Source organism: Calypte anna, chromosome 5, assembly GCF_003957555.1.
Source record: "Calypte anna isolate BGI_N300 chromosome 5, bCalAnn1_v1.p, whole genome shotgun sequence".
Classification (NCBI taxonomy): Eukaryota; Metazoa; Chordata; class Aves; order Apodiformes; family Trochilidae; genus Calypte; species Calypte anna.
Window position 1 is genome coordinate 1,910,955 of NC_044250.1, and position 22,244 is coordinate 1,933,198.

The 22,244-nt window shown below is 37.7% G+C and overlaps 1 protein-coding gene and 1 long non-coding RNA gene across 2 annotated transcripts; one reads left to right on the plus strand and one right to left on the minus strand.

Annotated features, from left to right (window-relative positions):
• Window positions 1-454: 454 nt before the first annotated feature.
• Window positions 455-17,463, minus strand: CAT (catalase). Its single transcript, XM_008498298.2, has 13 exons — window positions 17,185-17,463; window positions 12,654-12,825; window positions 11,557-11,667; window positions 10,014-10,144; window positions 9,247-9,351; window positions 8,149-8,274; window positions 7,299-7,490; window positions 6,679-6,831; window positions 5,482-5,620; window positions 3,298-3,428; window positions 2,581-2,688; window positions 2,187-2,273; window positions 455-1,736 (listed from the first exon to the last, which is right to left on the minus strand). Exons 1-13 carry the CDS (start codon window positions 17,248-17,250, stop codon window positions 1,671-1,673), a joined length of 1,587 nt encoding a protein of 528 aa, XP_008496520.1. The 5' UTR covers window positions 17,251-17,463; the 3' UTR covers window positions 455-1,670.
• Window positions 16,866-22,169, plus strand: LOC115598370. Its single transcript, XR_003987601.1, has 4 exons — window positions 16,866-16,964; window positions 17,170-17,641; window positions 20,683-20,804; window positions 21,985-22,169. It is a non-coding gene; the product is annotated as an uncharacterized LOC115598370 (long non-coding RNA).
• Window positions 22,170-22,244: the final 75 nt, after the last annotated feature.

A 22,244-nucleotide genomic window follows, 5' to 3' on the forward strand; every position in this document is an offset into this window, starting at 1 on the left:
TTTTTTAAGACTTGACACCACCCAAATTTTAGCCTAACCTCTAAATTAGTGTAATTTACAGTAGAATTTATTAGTGATAATTGCTTATGTGAGATAAAAGCCACCTGGATGAACATAAAATAGCTGTCCATGTTAAGCAGTCTACTAAAATCTCCAACAAAGCCACATCACAGTGCCCTTTCCACCACGTGCTCAGGTGTATTTATCCACTGTTTTGTAAAAATTATCCTACAGTGTACAATGAGGCACGAGGCACACAGTTCCTTACATGTGAAACAAAAAGCAAGGATTTAGGAAAAAAATTACTGCAATAAGAAAAACCAGGACAAATAGCCAACTTCTGGAATAGATACCAATTACCCAGAACTTCAAGAGCTTCTGCACATTGAAATATTAAAGTATGATTAGAAGCCACTTGAAAATACTGCACAGAAAACACACAATGTGCTGCCAAGGGATTTTTAAATACAGTTTTATTTCAGAAATAAAAGAGGAAGACAGTATAACTCATTTAACAGACACAACTGAAAGCAAAGATTAAGCCTTGTTTATTCTTTTCCAAAACTCATTGGGATTCTATGCTCCAGCAAGAAATATTCCCACCTATTGATGTAGCTCTTTCAGCTCCAACCTGCTTCACTAGGTAAAAATTTAACTGAATTCCAGAAGAATGTTATTCACCTATATCACAGGTAACAGGCAACATGACAACATGCCTAAAAGCAGGTTTTACACAGGTATCCAGCTAGAGATCCAGACATTCATAAAAACATGCTTCTTCAGTTGAAGTCTAACTTTGAAAACTAGCTCTGGCTTGACCAAAAGATGTAATATCAGATGAGGCAGTAATATAACAACTTCAAGAGCCATTGGGAATAGAGCTTTGGAAGTGTATAAGCTTGGAATTTTGGAAAATTAATTTTCCTACTTAAATTCTTAAAGATTACAGAGGGAAATTGTTCTTCCTAAAGTAAAATGTAATAGATTTAGTCAAAGTGTATGTAATAAGAAAATATCCTTTCCTATCTCACTTAGGTCACTTATATCCCAAGCTAGCATTAATAAGCAAAGATCAACCTAAAATATATATTGGGAACAAAAGTTCAATATTCAGACTAAACTTTCTACTTAGTTTTATTTTGATCATTAGGAATGAGACTTAACCAACCTTTTGCCAACTACTATCTATCATTTTACTTCTGGAAGGGTAAAAATGAAATTCAAAGGAAGAAAGTGCCTACAAATACATACAGATAACTATCTTATTAGAAACATTTAGCAACAAACTTTAACATGAACAAGTTTTATCCATAAGGATAATCACAGTATCATTATAGGATGTTTGTTGTGCAATTTATCCAGGAAAGTTTTACAATAAAAAAAATTAAAAAAAAAAGAAACAGTATTTTGATTAAATTTATGTTTGCTTCTAAAAAAAAAAAAGACAATTTTTAATCATTAACAAGCAGTAAAGCACTAGTGTTGAAAGGCACTAGAATTGGTAGCTTGTGTTACCTAGTTTCCACTGCAGACTTGAAAGCTTACTAAACCAAGCCTGTAAAACACTTCTGGTTTTGTGCTGAAGTCTGCTAGATTCATTAACATCTTCAACAGGTTGTCCTGCAGTTGAAAGGATGAAAAATTCATAGAGCAAATCTCTGCAGCACACTTTACAAGTTGGATCTTTCTTTGGCAGATACACGAGATGTGGACTGTGTATATGTCCTAATTACATCCTAAAAACAATACAAAAGAAATATTCAGAGCAAGTTCCATTAAAAGTAAGTAGAGGAACTTCAGAAAAAAAAAAAAAAAATTAGTACTTGAAGCAAGGATTATGTTATGCTGTGTAGTAAGCAGCGAGCCCAGAAAAGGCTTGTGGAAGTGTTTCATTACCATTACAAAGAGTGGGTAATAATTTGGCCCGAAGATTCAACCTGAACATGCACAGTTATCTTCCAGAAGCCTTACAAAAGCCCAACTGAAACAAATAATAGCACAACATTGGTTAATCAGCATTTAATTAAATGTAATTAGAGTAATGTTTCCTCATTTTGCAATTCTACATGCACTTGCTTTTGGCATTTCTGGCAATCAGGACCAGTTTCTCACTTTGCTGGATTTACAAAAGAAGCCCAAATAATTCACAGCCACTCAAAATGCAACTACAGAAACCATGAGCATACATTTTTCCCACTGTCAGCATTGTGTTTGTCCAGCAAAGCCTGAATACGGGCACCATAGTCAGGATGAACATCAGTGAAGTTTTTCACCTAAAGGAGGAGACAGAACAGAAAAGGCAGACAGTTTTTTCTTCCACTTCACATGTGTTCTTTAATACATTTTCTGCTCTGCAGTCTACATGAAGTACCTATCATAAGTAAGAAAAGGAAGATAAAAACCCTTTTCTCAATGTTGAGTTCTGATTAAAGGAGCTATGAACATCTACAAGTAATTCCATCTCAGAGAAGAAATCCTGATACTTCTTTCTGTAAGTTTATTTCCATTTGGACAAAGTTACTAGACTGCAAGAAAACCTGGAGTAAAGAGCAAAGGCTGAAAACCAAGCAGGCCACTTACAGCTCTCTTCTGAATGAAGAGTTGGGCATCTTTGAGATGATCAGCAATGTTTTTACACAACCTCTGGCGTTCATCCTCCTTCAGGACTTTGGTGTAGAATTCTCGCACCTTATGATTGGAAACAAAGATTTATTTGGAAATTTCCAAGTGACTCATTATACCTGGAGCAGTCAGTAATACTTACTAGACTTAGGATTTGTTATTACTCAAAAATAGCTTTTACTTACTAGACAGCTAACACTTAAAACACTCAAAAGGCAACAGATTTGTTGCTTGGGTTTGTTTTTGTTGGGTTTTTTTTGTATCTCTGCCAACAACTCAATGTCCAGTTTGAAATACCTGTTGCTTACTGAGTTAATGAAAACAAATATTGTGGGCATCCAATTCAGGGCTGTTGATGGTGACATTACATGCATGCTTCAGCTTGCACATCTCCAGACAGTAATTGCAAGAAGACAAAGTTATATCCTTTAGATAATGTGTGCAGAATATGGGTAGCAAAGGTCAGTGAGAATTTGCTAATTGTCCTGTCAAAAAAGCCTCACTTATTCATGGAATTAAAATCTATGGAGATCTTCCAAGCTCTCATGAGAACTGAGGTTCAGGTTAGTCCAGATGCTTCAGAGAGAAGCCATGTTTGAATGATTCTTATTAAAATTCCCTAGACTTCTGTGAGATTATTTAATAAGCAATATAAAGCTTTTTTGTCCCTCATACCTGAGTGACATTATCTTCATTTGCACTGTTGAAACGTTGCACATCTCCTGAGACACACACACGGCTCTCCCTCAACATGGGCTGATCTTCTGGACCCGTAAAACTGTTTGGATAATAGTTTGGGGCACCACCTGAAGACAAACACCCCCCCCAAGAAAAACCAAACAACCCAAAACAATCAGATGCCAATGCTCTCAGATTAAGTCAGAAGACAAAAAATGTTCTTTGCCAAGAACCACCTAAATTGATTACCCAATTATTCACAGAGTGTTAGGGGTTGGAAGGGACCTTGAGAGATCACAGAGTCCAACCCCCCTTCCCAGAGCAGGACCACCTAGTGTAGGTCACACAGGAACATGTCCAGGTGTGTTCTGAATATCTCCAGAGAAGGAGCCTTCACAACCTCACTGGGCAGCCTGTGCCAGTGTTCCATCACCCTCACAATGAAAAAGTTTTTATTTATGATTACACAGAACCTCCCATGCTCCAGCTTGCATCCATTAACCCTCGGTCATCACTGTGGAGAGCCTGGCTCCATCCTCCTGACACTGACACTGAGTTATGATTCACTTTATTAAACAGTTGTCAGCATTTTCCTGTCAACGTACAGCTGAACATCAGGAGCTGTGTCTTCAAGACAGTATTTAACAGCACTTACTTCAAAGAGAATTTCTGTAGCTTTTTCTGGGAAAAAAATTGATTTGTGGAAAAAATAAGGAGGTCTAGCCATTCTCACAACACTGCTCAGACAATCTTAGTAGATAAAGTCATGGAAGTTAAAATTGTAGGCCAAAGCAGCATAAAAATATACTTTTACCTACATGCTTGCAGTACTAATTATCTTAACTATGTAGGGGCTTCACTTTAAACACATAATGAACTTACAGAAGTGCATGAAAATCAACTTATTCTCTGCTCCTGGACAGGAGCAGCTGTTCTCTGGTTCTCATTTTACAAGTATTTTCCTCCTTCATCAGCAAGCATCAGAACTCATAGCCCAGAGGAATACAGTGCTTTTGACACCAGGCACAGTCTAAGTACATCCTTGTTTACTCTTGGGCATAAACCAGTAACTATTGAGAAAATGCTGACAGAACACAACCTGCTGAAGAGAGGCAAAGTTACAGCTCTAGTCTTGGCATTTACACTCTTGCCTTTCACAATCTCTTGGAAATCAGAAAGCAAAGCAGTTTTATTCTTTTGTTTCCTCAGTCCACTTTGTTAAAGTCTTAAAATTTAAAAATGCAAATACAGCTTCCCCAAAGACATTTAGGGCACCTCTGGTTTGGTTTTGGTTTTCTTTTAGAATAATTTTTTGCCTCGAAGTAGAAACAAAGAGGTAGTAATTAACTTCTGTGAAGCCATTTCTCTGGCATATTTAATTCTAATTTACTATTTGCAACTTCTTCTATTAAGTCCCCTCTAACAAGAATGTTTCTAGAAGTCTTTAAAGGAGCATAAACTAGGAACATTATTGAATTAAACTAGGAACATTATTGAATTCATTTGATTCTGGGTGTTAAGTAAACCTCCTCTCTCCTTAAGGCCCAGTTGTAACTTAAAATGTGCTTAAAGTTTTGCTTGTTTTTTACACTTTTCAAAAAAGTCCTCATCCCCTCATCCAAATATCCTAACAAAGTCTCCTTTCTTGGAGAAATAGAAGAGATATATATCCATTTTAAACAAGACTACATGCATTCTACTTTGAGACCAAGAAGAAAACCCCCCTTGTCTTCCCACTGGTTAAAAAATTAGATATTCCTCTATTTGTAGCAAGCAAACCTGACACAGATAAATTGAAAAACACACTCAAGAGAGCATCAACTACTTCAAACAAGGCTGAAGTTGTATAAGGAACATCCATATGCTTCTTTTCAAGTCTTAAAAATATTTAAATAATATATTCTGGAGTCTACAGAAGCAAGCTTATGTTTCACAGTACAGTTTTGATTCTCAATACTTGTACAAGACTGACAAGAGACACACAGTGGGTGGATACACAAAGAACAGTGATAAAGGCAATACATGACATTCAGATTTAAGAATGCTTTTAACAAGATCCCTCAAATACAGGGCAACAGGATTAAAAATCAGTATCTGTTTAAAGTGAGTACTTTAAATCCCTGAGAACAGAAAAGAATTTTGCAATGCATAAGAGTCATTAAAGATTATTTTCATTACTACCTTGGTTGTCAGTAGTGCACATTGGTCCATCCCTCTGGTAATTGGCCACACGAGTTCTGAAGGGGCAGTTCACAGGAATCTGGAGATAATTAGGGCCCAGGCGGTGTCTGTGGGTGTCAGGATACGAAAACAGACGACCCTAAAACATTTATCACAGAAATTAAATACCACTTGATGAAACAGATCCCTTCAGTGGTGCAGGCCAATTCAAAGCATTATACATTAAATAGTAAAGAGATATTCCTGACAAAATTATGTCCAAAGTGACAACCACAAACTAACTTAGCAAAGAATGGAAGGTTGAGCTGTATTTATGCAACTGGGGTATTTCCTACCCATTTCAGAATTATTCTGAAGCAGGGAAATGGTTACACAAGCAGACACGAAAGTGACTACAATGGTGCTAAGTGTTACTATGGAACAATATAATGTTTGCCTACTTATTTTCAACCTTAGAGTTAAAAAATTATTAAATCTGAAATATGGTATTGCCTCATTTATTTAATGAACTGCATCTGTGGCAGTTCTAGAGACATTTGGATGCCAAGACAGACTGCTTCTGACCATGAAGTTTGTGGCAGTGAAGAGAGGCAAAACAGAAGAACTGCATGATGGTTCAAGAGCTTATCCAGTTAAAACTGGCAAAATACCTTCTTGTAGCCATGGAGATAATTTCAAACAAGTTTTATCTGAAAAAACATACATGACTGCAGACAGTATACTCTACTGCAGGCAGAATTATCAGGTATTTTGATCTGTAAAAAAAATAAAAATCTGAGACTTCCTCTAAGGAATTATCTTGCTGTTTGTATCAAGTATTAGTTACACATGTATTTTACAGCATTTCAAGTCCACTCCTCATATTGGTAAGAGTTTAGAATTCTAAAGATACACTGTAAAAGCATGAATAAATGAGGTTTTTGCACAAATTTTGATAGCTATTGTGGATGCCCTCTAAATTCTAGATTTCAAATTCTAGATCTCTTCCTTCAGTTCCTGTTTTCTTTAGATTTTGGATGAGCACGTCAAACGGTGATTCATTAAAAAACAACCACCAAAAGAAAGAAACAAAAGAAAGAAATCAGTTGCTTCAGTCAGGTTTAATCATGCTCCACAAACAGGGCTTGGAATGTTTTCCCAGATGACAAAGCAAACATAATATTCTCCAGGCAAAAACTGATGTGCATGGTAGCTCACCTGCAGCATTTTATCAGGGCTGGGTTCAATACCAGGTGGCATGTTGCTGGGATCATATGCCATCTGTTCTACCTCTGCAAAGTAATTAACAGGATTCCTGTTCAAAACAAGCTTTCCCACAGGGATGAGAGGGTAGTCACCATGTGGCCAAATCTGTAAGACATAACACATGTACATTAAAATAAACACTATAATGTTAACCAACATTAAAATCAGCATATACTATCATGCAGCTTAAATAACTACTAGGCAGCATTTGCCTGATTTAAGTCTTGATTGAGAAAAGACATTAGTGAAGAAATTCATGTGCTATTTTAAGTCCTTAGCAATTAACACAGTACTAATGCAAAATTATTTCATCATCCCAGCAGTATCTCAGCACTTGACTACTTGAATGAAATGCCCACAGACACTTGAAAAACTGGGAATGCAATCCTGTAGGTGGAACTGGTAATATGGTTGTTTTCAGCTACTTCAAAACACAACCAGCTGAACTATCTGCTACTCCATGGAAACAGTTACACTTCACAGGAAAGCTCAGTTCTGGCATTTGCTACCTTTTGATCTAATGACCTTTCTTAAACTATCTCAAAGTGAGTAATGACAACAGTGTAAGATACCTTTGTTAAATCAAAAGGATTAAATGGAAACTTCTCTGCTTCTTCAAATGTCATAACTTGAATGTAGAAGGACCATGATGGATAGTCTCCCTTGGCAATGGCATTGTAAAGATCACGTATTGCATAATCAGGATCAGTAGAAGCCAACCTTCCTGCTTCTTCAACAGGAAGATTTTTGATGCCCTGGTCAGTCTAAAAAACATAAAAAGCAGTGGCACTGGTTATAACATAGAGAAAGCATTACAGAAAGCATTAATAAATGTATTTTAACAAGACTCAAAATCCAAAAATGCAATTGTCCATGTTCCAATCTCCAGTGATTTGATTTCAGAATAACAGTACATTCAACAGCTCCTTCCAGATAAAAATTGGTTCTCTGATAGAACAGAAGTACATAATTCTGTGTCACAGAACACAGGACATCAAACTTGAATCTAGGATCCCTGCAGCACATCAAGTAAAGAGGTTTCCCCTCTTTCCTTACAGACAGAGTGCTCCTTCAGTGTCCCATCATCCCACCTTTTTCTACAGATCATATGCCATCAAAGTGATTAAACAGTTGCAGCTCTCAACAGCTAGAGGATGCTTCCATCTGCCCTGAATGACACTAAGGTTGACTACAGCAAGGTCTTCCATGGCTTCACACTCAAAACCCCTAATGGTATGAGGTCAAAATGCAATAAGCTTATCTAGATGGTCAGAGCTGACACAGTAGACACAGTTCTACCATAACAAGAGACAGTTCCCCAAAGAAGAGTTCATTACAGCTTAGCAAGTACCTACTCTGTCATAGCAAGAACAACAATGCCCATGCTTCCAATAGGTAGTTGGCAAAATAATAAATCAATACCTTGAGATGGAATTTGCAATAAACTGCTGCTCCATTGGCATTAACCAGTTTGAATGTGTGTGATCCATATCCATTCATATGGCGATACCCATCGGGAATACCACGATCACTGAAGAGGAAAGACACCTAAAGACAAGGATCAAACAGTATTAAAGAACTCACCAGATCAAGAAGAAAGTGACCACTGGAGACAAAGCTCATTTATTGCACTAATCTGCAAATTAAGCTATCTTAATTTAAGTGTGCTCATGGAAGAAGCCTGCTTTGGTTCTGCACAAAGAACAACTGTGAATTAAGCCCACATGAAATTTTATGCCCACATGAAATACAAAATATTAACCCAGTGATAATGTTATGATTCCCCCTGTAAGCAGAGGGAAGTTAGGCTTGCATAATTTATGTTTCAAATATGTATTTTTCCAGGTTAAAAGTCTGAAAATCAAAAGTTTTCAAGCTGTAAAAATACCACCATTCAAACATACTCTGAAGGCTGCTTTTCTTTAGCTTTACCTTCACATGCCCAGTTAGTAATTACTGCAATTAGTAATTAACTCTTTATGAACCCATTTTCTTTTAAAGAAAGATATTTTATCCTAAAATCAAAGCAACTGCATTTTTAATTTTACATCAGTTTTTCACAAAACATTCTTGGGTACAAATAAGTTTCAAAATAATCAGAATGCACAATGAGCTCTACTTATCAAGTTGATCTAATGAGCTAAACAAAATACAGCTTGAAGTAAAATTACATGATAGCATTACCTTCCCTGTACTTTACAGTTCTCTAACAATAACAGTTTGTTGTTTATTTGTATTGCCACTGCTTTAATGTTAGAAAACCTAGCAGCTTTGCCTTCATCACCATATAAAATATGATGAAAACAGAAGAATCTCACAGTTTTATAGAGTAATTTAAAATAAAACCAGCTAAGTACACATTCTAATAGCCTCAAAAGTTACTGTAGGCTTTTCACCCTTACTGTTCCTAGAAGTCTACACAGACTTCTACGTAAAACATGGGAAAGAAGTAACTAAAGAAACATGTGCTGTCATAACATGATTTTCTCAATCATACAAAATAAAACTGAAGAACCCTACTTGATGCAAAGATTCAGGGCGAAGACTCCAGAAGTCCCACATCATGTCAGGATCCCTTAAGTGAGTCTGAGGGTTCCTCTTCTGGCTATGAATGAAGGATGGAAACTGATTTGTCCAGATGTGGAAGAGAAAGAAAGGAGGAGGAGAAGAAAAAAAAATTAAAAAATTCTGTAACACCTCCAAATTAGATGGGTTATACTTAAACAACTGCTGAGACAAAACAGGGCAAATAGTTTTTCCATACACTTTCCTGTGAAAGGAACAGCACACTCAAAGACAACACAAAGCTGTAAGAATTTCTATTGTTATACTGTTCTACTGTTTCTTGTACTGTCACACCCCTCCTGTAACCAAACTGAGGCACAGAGCAGTAAGCTTTTAAAGTGAAGTCTCTCCCCTTCTTCCCCCCTAGAAAACAGCCTCAGAATGACAAAACTGCTGACAGAGTAAAACAGCTAATTTAACCCTAATGAAAATGATCAGATCTGAGGTTAAAAACACAGGAACATATTCACTTGCTGGCTACTCTCCTGTGGTATAGGCACCAGCAAACACTAATAAATATCTGAATTGCATCAAGCAACTTTGCATTAATTCTTATTTTACTTTTTTAATAACACCTTTTTAAATTGAAAGCATTCATACAATCTAGCACATAAAGTTAAAGTGTGTCAAAATAGCTTTTACTTCTCAGTGAAGCAAGAAGAAACTGTGAGTGAACTTTTGGACACTTTCACAAAGAGCTCTCATCTTTTGTGCTTGCTTACCAACATTGCATCCCGAATAAAGAAGATAGGAGTATTATTTCCCACAAGATCCCAGTTACCCTCTTCTGTATAGAACTTCATTGCAAAGCCTCGAGGGTCACGAACTGTATCAGCTGACCCAGATTCTCCAGCTTGAAAAAACAAACAAAAACAAAAACAAACCACCCATGAAGATACAAGAAGTGTTATGACAGGAAATGCATACAAATTATAAGCATAAAACCATAGAAATTGAGAACGTGCCATAAAATCCCAAAACAGCAGGGTTTATTAAGTCTTTTCTATACCAATGCAGTCTTTTATTAAGTCTTTTCTATACCAATGTATGAACTGACACCCACCCAAGCATTCAGGCCACATTTAAAAATAAAGAAAAAAAAAAATATCCACTTGAATCAATTAAGAGTTGAATGCTTTATCACTAACAGAAAGAAGCACCAAATTATAAGGTTGAATCAGCTACAAGAAATACACCAGTTTCTCTGCATCAGCTCCCAGTGTGAATGCTCTCCTTGGGAAGGTAGCAATCCAAGCAGCGTGCCTAATTAAAAGGGAACACAGAGCAAGAAGAGTTGCAACCCTTTTAATTCCCCTTCTGCTTTATCCAAAACAATCCTTTTACTGCGTAATTTTATACCTGAGCAAAAAGTGTTCCCCAAGTAACACTAAGCATCATGATGAAATAACAAAGACATTCATTCCCTCATTAAAAATAATGTCTGCTAAAGAACAGCCAGGAAGAAACGTGTTCCAACAGAGCAGGGAACGGGAAAGCAATGATCCTACAACCCACTTGAGCACAGTCCACAGACCAACCTCAGCTGCAGGACTTTCCCCCACAGAACATTCTATTACTTCTTAAGTTTTGGTGAAGCAGAGAAAAGCCAGTATGCCAAAACCAGCAGCTCCCTGAGCCTTCTTGGACTGCTTCATCTGATACTACCCCCAGAAGCAAATCCTCATCAGTATTTTTTTTTGTTTTTTCTTTTAAATAGAGTTGTAACACAAGTTTTAAGATCATTTTCTGTCAGAAAATATGCAGATTATAATGCATCTTTCAACATCATCTAAGATTGTGCTACTTTATACATTCAGCCTTTCAAGAAATAAGAGTTTATTTATCAAAGGTTATTTCTTCTTTGAGAGATGAATTCTTTTTTGCCTGGTACTTACCTTACAGCATCCATGCCCAAAAACCTCCCTACAGCATATTGTAGCTATTTAACTTGCAAGTGTTAAACTGCAGCAGGCAAGTGCTGATTGTGACCCCTCCAGAAACAAAGCAAGCTTTCTGACAGTGAAAAAACCAGCTCAGGCTATTCTTTCTCTCACATTCCTGAGGAAAAACTGTCTACAAAGAGCTCTGACAAAAAGATGCAGAAGCAGCTTAAGATCTTTACAATTTAAATGAAATTCACAGAAGAGAAACTGGTTGGTGGAAAACATTTCCAACTGCCTTAGGTACATTAAGCTCTCTAAAATGCCAACCTTGCTATCAGTATAACTACAGTATACATAAAGGAAGACAACTTCAGAGCCTTACCAACAGTAGAGAAACGTATAGCAATGGGAGTTCTTTTTCCAATGTGTTCAAACACTTTCGCCTTACAATACCGGGTAATATCATGAGTGACTTCAAAATAACCAAAGGCTCCTGAAAAAAAGAAGTTATTTCAAAATATCATATCTAGATACCTTCCCTTGCAGTCACAGCACGTTATTTCACTATAGTCCAACACACAGCTTGAAGCCAAAAGGAAACAGAAACAAACCAGTTGAAACAGAGTTCACATTTACGTGTTAAATACTGAGTTTTCACAGAATGAAATGCACTGAACACAAGCAACTATTTGCGTGATGCTCACTCTCCCCTCCTTAACTGATTTACAGTGCCCAGCAGCAAGACAGACCTCATTTCTAATGTGCAAAATAACCAGCAATTGCTTTTTGGAGGCTCTGTTGCCAAGATTTGCATACTTATGCCAGATCAAAACAAGTCTTTCTTTAATCCTGATGCACTGCAGAATTTTTCGTCCACCTTTAAGCTGGATGAAGCAACAAAGTTCTTCACAGCCCCACAGATTATTTTTTTTTCCATTAGGTTCATATTATAATAAAATTCAGTCCCATATTTTCTTCTTCCTAGGGTAGTATCCAATAAAAATCAGAGATGCCAGTTCTATTCTACTAAGATCAGCAACAAATCAGTTTGGTTTTGGTTATTTTTAGTTAAAATATTAGACCTTCATCTTGTTTTGGCAGACAGATATTAGATAATAAAGGCAAGAATCCCTATCAAATTACATGCAAACGAATTAGAATAGAGATGTGTAAAACTTTCCCTCCAGAGGAATTGGGCACAGATAGAGAAAGCAGTGATTACAGCAAATACATTAAAAATCTCAGGGCTTTAACTGCATTTTCTGTCAGGTTTTAGTTTGGTTTTATTTAACAGTTTTTCAGTGCTTCAGGTTTTGGCAATGAATTCCTTTAAACCAGGTCTGTTGCTGATATAGGATTTTATAATCCAGAATGCTGAATTATAGATAACATGACACAATTTACCTGTCACTAAGTGTTAACTCAAAATCTTTTTCAAGTCTAATTCTACAGAGAAGTAAAATATGTCTTCAAACATACCTGCTCCTTTTGCATGCACAACTCTCTCAGGAATCCTCTCTCTGTCAAAATGAGCCATCTCATCAGTGAAAATAACATCTTGAACAAGAAGAGGCCCTCGTGGCCCTACTGTCAGGATGTTAAGTTTATCCCCTATTGGGTTCCCAGCACCGGTGGTCAAGACATCTGGTTTCTGAAAGCAAGAAACAGTTGATATCACAACATCAGAAATTAAACATCCTTTATATTCAAGGTACACAATGTTCATGCCTGTTCAAACATGATCTGTCACAGGATATATTAACAAAATTACATAAGACTCTGAAGCTAGTAACAGAAAATACAGATACCTAAACTGCAGTTTAGACCACCACAGTACTACGTCTGGGGCTGTTTAAGAAGGAGAGCTTAAATCATATATAATCCAAGAAAGTGTTCCATGTTTCATAAATACTACTTGTTAAGACCAGCCACCTTGCTTCAAGAAAAATAAAATAAAAGGTCAGCCTGAGGATGGGGCAAAAGCAAGCAAGAAAAGAAGTAGCTGCTGGTGGGTAATAATGAAGAAAGGAGAGGAAGAAGATGGTGATGCCAGTAAAGGGATGAAGGCATAAGGAAAGAATGAAGACTGTAAAAGGGAACCCATGATCAATGTTAGTCTGCAAGAGCTATGGAAAATAACAGAAGCAAAAGCATCTGAGGAATCATCATTCTAGACTCCTGAACTACAGAAGTACTAAGATTAACAAAAGCCCTAAGTAGCCCTACTGCCAAATACATGTCCTGTCAAAAGGAGAGCAAACCAGAAGATTTTTCCTCTAACCAGCATCATTACTGACTTTAAAAAAACTGCACAAGACCTCATACTCCTACCCTCCCATACCAAGCCTAAGTTAGCCATTCTTGTAGGGCTACTGAGAGCTACAGCATCTTGTGCAGTAGGGGTAACCCTGTACCTGAAAAAAAAACCCAACCAAAAATCAAAAAAAACAAACACCACCCACTCTAAGACAACTTCAAGGAAAACCTGTTGGAAATCTGTAGCACTGACTGTACTATAATTGTCTATACGCTCATGGAAGAGTATAGTGAACTGGAGTAGACTCCAGGTTTTTTTTTCCCAAAAGGCAACCCCCAAAGGCAGGGGAAAGAACAATTTTTCACATCAACACATAGACACGTTTGTTTAATTCGGGTCCATGAATAACCACATAAAAGACATTTGACAGGATAACTGCATTTCCAGTGTGTTCTTACTAACATGCAGCACACAATAGTCTAGCTGGCTCCAACACCCAAAATATTTAAGTTCTTTATTCTTCTTTAACCACTAGATTAGCATTAAGCCATAAAGCTATAAGCCTGTAAGCATAAATTCTACTTCTGAAGGATGCCTGAAACCCCAATCCACACTGAAATTTATAACAGTTGGAACAAATTTAAAAACATTACAAATTACAAATATTACAAAGGATGGAGATATATATAGTTACAAACAATAACTGATCGTCAGAAACCTATAGGAAAGTTACCACTTCAGCTTTATTTGAAGTACTTTAAGTCAAAGGAACATCTGCTTGAATCAGAACATTACCTACAGTTTGTCAAAGAAAATATGTAAGAGTGGAAAATGCTCTCAGTATTCTTGCCATTGCTTGTATATCACATGCTTCCTTCCTTATATTTTGCTCACAAATTAACACAACTATCAGCTCATTTTCCTAACATTTTCTGTACCAAGCTATTTATCTTGAAACCCTTTCTAAGCCTCTGCTTTGACCTTTCTTAGAACATGGTATGGTCTGCAGATGAGGAAAATACAAAATGTTCACACATCACATTTTTGATTGAACTTTTTGGTCAATTTATTTCAGAGTTTGCCTCACCTTTCTGAATCCAGCTTCCAGCACTGCCAGTATATTTCTTTTACCTTCATTAGCTTTGCTGGTGACAACTATCCAGTTTCCTCACAGCCAAGTTATTAAGCTTTCTAATCACAAATTAATTAATTTTTTTGTATTGGTGACTGTCATCTCATTTAAGACAGGTAAGCTCATTGTAATGTGATGAAACATTTCCATTCTTCCCACATGTTTGGCATACAGAGACCTCCACTTCACCTCACTGCTACATAAAAAATCCCATGCACAGCTTCAGCACTATTTATGAATTCTGACTACTATAATTCTAGGAAAAGCAAACTTGGGGACTGTTTTCTGGTAACTTTTTCAATAAGAGGCTCCTAAGACCCCTCCAATCCATACAGTGACTTTCTGAAGTCACTAATACTTATGCCCTCATGAAGTACAATCAAGTTTCTCTTAATCTATTAAGTTTCTCTCAGTCTATTAAGAAACACAAGTTATGTTGAATTAGAGCTCCTGTTATATTGAATTAGGGCTCCTGTTTACCCTGGAATTCTTCATAAATTCTGAGAAGCCCCATAGGTTTAAACATGGCAGTGGTAAAAATAATGATATACCCACCCCTATGATCTTGTCTACAAAATCCTTACAGGAGCTTGGTAAAAGACAGAAGGGGGGAAAAAACATGAAATTTCAGTCTTAAGGAGATTTTTTTGAGTCCTTTTGATTCACCTATGACATTATAATATCTTTTGTGTGATTACCTCAAGGGTAGAAAAAAACCTTGCATATTATTTGTAAACTATGCATGCAACAAAGAGTAAAGGTTTGTAGAGGTAACAAAGCCCTTCTCAAACCAACTGTTGGCTGAAAAACACTTCCTCCATAATGCTAACATTTAAGACTGCTAAAAGTTGTAGCTAAACCCACACATTTTTTAAACTAAACCTTTAAAAAAAATAACAGCTTTGTGGCTGTACGGTCTCCTGTGTAGACAGACTTTCTGTAACATTCTTCCTAACACATTTGAAATACAATTTTATTTTTTTTTAAGTGTAGGATATATTTGCTTTACTTTCAGGATAAAATTATGCAGAGCAGAAAAAACAAGTTCCATTAATGCAAAGGAGGATAAAACACCCAACACAGTAGTTTTAAGAATTCTCATAGATCTTCTGGACTTGAGCTTGTTTAATGCCTGTATTTTCATATGTCTGGGAGCTGCATACGGTTGGAACCTTAGAAGATAAGAGCTGTCAAATCTGCATGTGTATTTCATTACAACACCAACTGACTGCACACACACATTACAGCACTGCCATGACAGAAAGGAGGCAAACAGAGCCAAGAGAATTTTAGTCACAGTTGCTATAAACACCACACATCAAAGTACATACTTCCAGGCATTACTGATACTTTGCACCTTATACAAGTTACTTTAAAATTCTAATAAGTACTCCCTACTTTCTATCTTAAGGTCTCATGACTCCTTATGCAACATAGACTTTGGGTTGCCTCCCAAGCTTCAAATTAACCTTGGCCTGTATTCAAATACTCCTTTGTTACAGAAAAGCCAACATCCATAGTAAAACTATTACTCTGGGTACAAAAATAAAGCATTCTGAAACATGCTAGAATATGATCAAGTCACAGTTCATTACTGGAAGGTGGTTTTTATACAGTACCTCCTAGAACCAAGAAGAAAAAATACTATGAAGTTCACTTAGCTACAGAGGGAACTGTGGCAACCACTTGTATCTTGTAAGACTGTTGCTTAGTATAAATACCTGGAAAAACGTTAATGCCAAATACACATGGCTGCCAGAAAAAGCATACTAAAAACTGTCAGAGTGATTTGATGAAGAAAGGAAATCAACTCTTGCAGCATTCACACATTTACCCAAGTATTTTGGCGCATATTCTACATCTTCAGAAGACTGAGTGCCACACAGTTGATAACATGTTCCCATGATTTCAGCCAACCGCTTGCCCAAATCCACTTTAACCTGGTAAACAAGTTATCACTGACGGTATCTCATCTTTTATACCCCTGCCTAGCTACATTTTTACCACGTTCTATCAGCGCTCTAGCAGAAATCAAATTGTGAGCTGATTTGAAATGAAAAAGAAGAAACAAGCAGGAAAAACCCAAACTAGTATCTCAGCCAAAGGACCTGTACACTTGGGCGCAGGCAAGCCCTATTCCTGCCCAAAAGGAGAGGCTGTGGAGGAGGCAGAGCTGCCAGCAGTGCCAGCAGTGCTGACCGCCCTTGTCACCCCCAGCCAGCTGGCAGCCGACAGCCCCTTCGTGCCTCGCTGGTCCCGGGCACGGTACCAAGCCGAGCTCCGCCTCACGATACGGGGCGAGGCCGCCTCACCCTCCGCCACTGCCCCGCGGGACCGCCCGAGGACGGCCCGCGACCCACTCTCTCCAGATCCCTGCTCCGTCCCAACACTTTTCAGTCAGGTCAGCCCAGAGGAACCCCCGGGGGTCCTGTGCCCTCAACCATCGGCCCCCCCCCGCTCCCCTCGGCCTCCACAAGGGGGGCAACGCCGCCCGCGGGCCCCTCGTCCCCCCGCATCCTCCTCAGAGCGGGCCGCACTGCTGCCGCCCAAGTGTGCCGAAGGGCGCAGTCCCTCAGGCTGAGGCCCCCGCAATTCCCGCCCCGCAGATCCCCGTCAGGTACCTCAGAGCCGCGCTGGCTCCGCCACTGCTTCAGCTGGTCAGAGGCGTCGTCCCGGTCGTCAGCCATTTTGCAAGTTTAGGCGACCCCCGAGGCAGGAAGGGAGATGCGGAGAGAAAAAGGACTGAGAGAAAGGTTGGAGCGGCGGGACTGCGATCGCTACCAGAGAGAAGGTGACAGCGGAGAGGTGAACCCGTGGGGAGAAGGCACCGCTGCGCCGCGCCCTGCAGCACCAGCAAATAGCGGGAGCGACTGCATCTTCTACCTCAGCACTGTGCCCACCCCCCGCTACCTCCTCTACCAATAGCTCCGCGCCCTGCGGGAATTGCTGGTTGTGAGTGGGTGAGAGGGACGTCAATCAAGCGTCGGAAAAGGGCGGGCTGGGGGTGCCCCCGGCAGTTCGCCGCCTCAGGCGACCGCGGGGCTGCAGTGTTGGTTTGTTACTTGGTTTTCAGTGTGTGTAAGTAATTCTAGAAGTTTGCTAAGTAGCTTAATTTTTTGGTGCGCGTTTTAGGTTTTCGGAAGTTTCTACAGCTTGTGATTAAGGAGAAGTTACTCAGTGGCGTAAGAAATTACAGGATGGGATGAGGGCACTGTGCAAACTGACATTACTTAGAGCGAGTTTGGTTTGTCTCAGCGTGGAAAAAGATGTTTTAAACTGCAAAATGGAAGTGACCTAGTGTATAGTTAAATTCATTCTTGTGTGTGTACCTCAAATGAGGCACTTAAATTAACACTGGCCATAAAGCATATGCTTCCAGTTGTAAACTGTATTTCATCACAGGCCTGAACCTTAAAAAACAAAACAGAAAGCAAACAACCAAAACCCGCTTCTGAATTATTATGAAAACTCTCTGGGTTATACTTACAAATTATGAAGTAAATATAATTCTACCGTTTGGCACCTGTAAGTTCTGCTCCTTAAAGCACTGTCATGTGGTGAGTTTTTAGCCCTGCAGTGCACAGGGTCAGTCCCTTGGACTGTAACATTCATAACACAGGGGCAGGCCCCCTGGTTTTGTGCCTCAAGGATGTACTACAGGTGATAAAATTGTTTAACAGGCAGCTAATTTTTGTCTTTCTGAAGCAAAACCTTTCAGCAACCCGAATAATCTATTTTAAACTATTAGGTTGTGTCAAATTAGGCTCTAGAAACAGACTGACATCTCCGTCTACCAGTAATTCTGTGGACTTCCACTTTATGGCACTGCTTTGTGGAATTCTAGGGTGGTAAGGCTAACTACACACACTAGAATACTAAAATATCCATATATCTTTCCCCTAATTAGCTCTTCCCTACTGACAATGATTGGGGGTAATCCTAGCAGATAGGAGATCTAAATTTCTAATCTAAATTTCTCTAAAATTTGTTTTCAAGTTACTAACTACCATTCTGCAAACTGCAGGCATCACCATCAGACAATACTGGGAATGTTTAACAATCTTTCCAGATACTCATTCAGGTTTGTGTGCTGTTTTCCCATGCTGCTTTTCTTTTTTTCAGATGGCTGTTTTACAACAAAATGGTCTTTGCATAAGAAAAAGACTGATTGACAGTCCTATGGACTTTATTATTAGGAGTGCACACACACTTTTTAAAATAGATAAATTGATATTTCAGTTTGCTTTACCAGCAAAATGAGGGAAATGTGGACATTTTTCTGAAGAGTTACTGTTTGCTTGTTCTTTAAAGTTTAACTCTTCTTGTCAACAGATTTCTGCAGATAAATTTGCTTTTCACAAATCTGTTTTGAAGAGTAAGTTGCAAAAACTGCTTCTCTTTCATTTCCCAGCAATCCTTCTTATTAGAGCTGTAATGCTAGAAGAAAAGTTATATGTGTATATACCCACTGGTATGTGTGTCTAAAGAACAAAGAGGGGATAAAATATTCATAAAGATAATATGCAAAAAAAAGTTCCAAGAGAAAGAGCAGGTGACAACACCAATAGCAAATATTTTTCAAAAATGTTTGCTCTTTAGCCTTGCTGCTTAGACTTTACTAACTGCATTTGATAAGAAAGGTCATGTACAAAGCTAAGTGTGAAAGAAATATGAAATTTTTCTCTCATCTTGCCTTAATCTTGTAGATTTTCAGTGAAGAAAAGAGTGAATGCATGTTTAATTTCCACAAGTACCTTTCTATAGATATCTTAACATCCTTTTTTCTCACCTTCAATTTTGATATTTGATTCCTGCGGCATCTGATTTGCCTGTGTAAACCTCCTGTTATATATGTATTAAGTAAACAAACTTCAAACAATTTGAAATTAATCATCTTTATTTACCTGGGGAGACTGGTTCTATGTTGCTGCATGTCTTTCTGAGGCTTATTTCAAACCACACTTCACCCTTAATTAAGATTTTGAGAGATTAAAATTCATAATGCTTAGCATTTGTATTTTGCTTTCTGTCTATAAAGTGAGTTTAAACACAAACTACGTGGTCAGTTTCATTCACACACCCAATTGTGCTGTATAAAAAGTTTTATGTCATTTATACCCAAGGGAATGATCTAGAATTAGTCAAGTAGGAGGTTAATAGTGTCTGTTGCTTTGCTAATTAAGTTACATGAGCACCTAAATCTTCCATGATACATGTATTAGCCATCTTGGCTGGCTGACTCGATACCTACCTTATTCTTATGATTAATCAGATTCATAAATGTTCCCATGTTCTGTACAAAAACTGTGGAGTAAACTCAGAGTACCTCTACTACATAGCCAAATCATTTAACTCCAGGACATTGTGGTGGCCACAATGACTTTTGTGTTTCTCTTTTCTGAACTTTTAGAATAAGACAAACTGATTATTGGCGAGAAAACTTATTACAGGATTAGGAGACCTAATTCCACCCTCCTCCTTCCCCCCCCTTCTACTGCAGATGTTCAAACTTGTATTTGGAATTCCAGAATATCCAGGTTATGTGTGTCAAGATACAGCTTGGATATGTTTTCTACTGGAATAAGGTCAAAAAGAAAAATATAAATACTGTTTGGGGCTGACAAAATATATTACTGAATATTTATTTAGTCATTAAATAAGCTCATCTACTGCATATACTTCAACTATGGCATAATACAATTGAACTGTTTTTAAGACTTGAAATAATAATTGGCCTGGTTAGAAATATACAACCTTGGGCTCTGCATAGCACCTCAGGTACTTCTACAGATGAGTTTTTCACCAATCCTTTTCCTGTCACGCCTGATGTAAGCATCAGGACACAGAGAAAGCACTGGAAGAGGAACACAGGCTGCTATTCAGCAGTTCACCCCCATGACAGAGGATGGAGGGTAGATATGGCAATGCAGATTCATTCTACAGCTCTTCAGTGATTCTGGAGCAGGCACGTTTTAAAACTTACATGGTGTGTGTGTTTAGCAAATGTGAATGGATACACCAGTCCTAGAGTGAATAAATGTTGCAGTATTTATACCTAAAAGAGAATTTTATTCACCTAAGTTAATGTTTTGCAATAATTTCTTAATTTACCTCAACAGCACTGATGGTCATCATCAAGAAGCTTCATTTCCTATTTCGTGCTGGAAAGACAGCTGCAATATACTTCCTGAGATAACTGAAATAACAATAGTAGGACAAGAAATGTAGCACTGTTCAGGTGGTAAGGTATTTAAACATGTATTTAGCATTCTAGATATCTCAGTTTTGTATTTTAATTCCTAGAAAACAACATTACTAACATTATTTCATAGAAACAAATTTCTTTCATTACTGAATTTCCTTTTATTATTATCAGAGCTCCAATTAGTAAGCTTATGACAGTTGGGGTTTTTTTCATTTTTGTTTTATTAACAGCATTGTTTGAAGCATTTACTTAATAGCAGTTATTAAAGCTTCTATTTTGAAACATGATTATGTCCATTACTGCTCCATTTGGAACAAGAAAAAAATCAAAGCAATACACAGCAATATTTTTTTCTGTTGTTAGAAACAGAAGCTCTTCAACTTTTAAATGAGTCAACCATCCAGTATGACTTAGTCACATGTGCTTTAAATTAGTCAAGTGCTTAATTAGCTGGATGTTTGCATGTACGAATATATAGATGTTTGATCCAAGAGATAACTTGGTACAATAGATGTAATTTTATAAGTTGTAGTTCTGTAGAAATCCTAAATGAACTGGTTTCTCAAACCAATTAAATTTTCAGAAAGCTAAAGACAATTAAAAATATTATCTTCCCAGAAGAACTAGAAAATCAGGCTATTATTTCTTTGCCAGTAAAAAATTCTATACATGCTCTTGAAAATTTTGCATGTATGTCTGTAGCTAAATGCATCAGTATAGCTCTAGACAGATGCACAGAAATTACTCATCCAATTCATTAGCATGCCAACAAAATGAACAAAACTAAAGCTGCTACTGGATGGACGAGCAGAATTTGTTTGCCCATTATATATGTTCTATGATCTGTAAACAGATGAAAGAATTGTTGGATGCTGTGCTGAAAAAAATAGCAGTGTAGTATTTCAGATTAAAATATAGAATTTCATGCTGCAAGGGGGAAGCTGTATGTGGTAGATGCTTTGTTAGAGGTCTGCAGGATGGGAAGTGAACAAATGAGATGGCATATATGCCTAACAACGTAAGCTTGGCTTTAATATCTGGGCATTCCATTTTGAAAGGAAAACCTCAATTAGTGGCATATTGAGTGCATGACTGGCATTTAGGTTGTGAGGTGAATAACACTATCAATAATGAAGTTTATACCTCAACTTTCAGTTGGTTTTCTTACAAGAACAATGTTCAAATGGGTCATCTGATCACACATTGTTCTTTACAGCAGTGATTTCTGAATTTTCCTATGAATGGTGATTGCCACTGGAAGAGACAATAATGTGATGAAAAGAAAGCTTGTGGGGGGAAAAAACCCACAAAGAAATCAACTAGAGGAATGGCAATAAACAAGATGGATTTGCTGTAATGACAGCACATACAGACTCTGGGAAACAAAGGAGAACAAAGAAGGTATGTTATATATGTAAGGCACAAAAAAAGAAAATGTCACTATCACTGAAACCAATCTGCAAGTAGCACAGTCTA

What these genes read in the sequence shown, in the direction of transcription:
- CAT (XM_008498298.2), bottom strand. Translation starts at nt 17,250, where the DNA reads ATGGCTGACGACCGGGACGACGCCTCTGACCAGCTGAAGCAGTGGCGG. An exon ending in TGTGCATGCAAAAGGAGCAG is followed by an intron (nt 11,668 to 12,653) that starts GTATGTTTGAAG and finishes TCTTTTTTTCAG; the next exon opens with GAGCCTTTGGTTATTTTGAA. An exon ending in TCTTCATTCAGAAGAGAGCT is followed by an intron (nt 2,274 to 2,580) that starts GTAAGTGGCCTG and finishes CTCCTCCTTTAG; the next exon opens with GTGAAAAACTTCACTGATGT.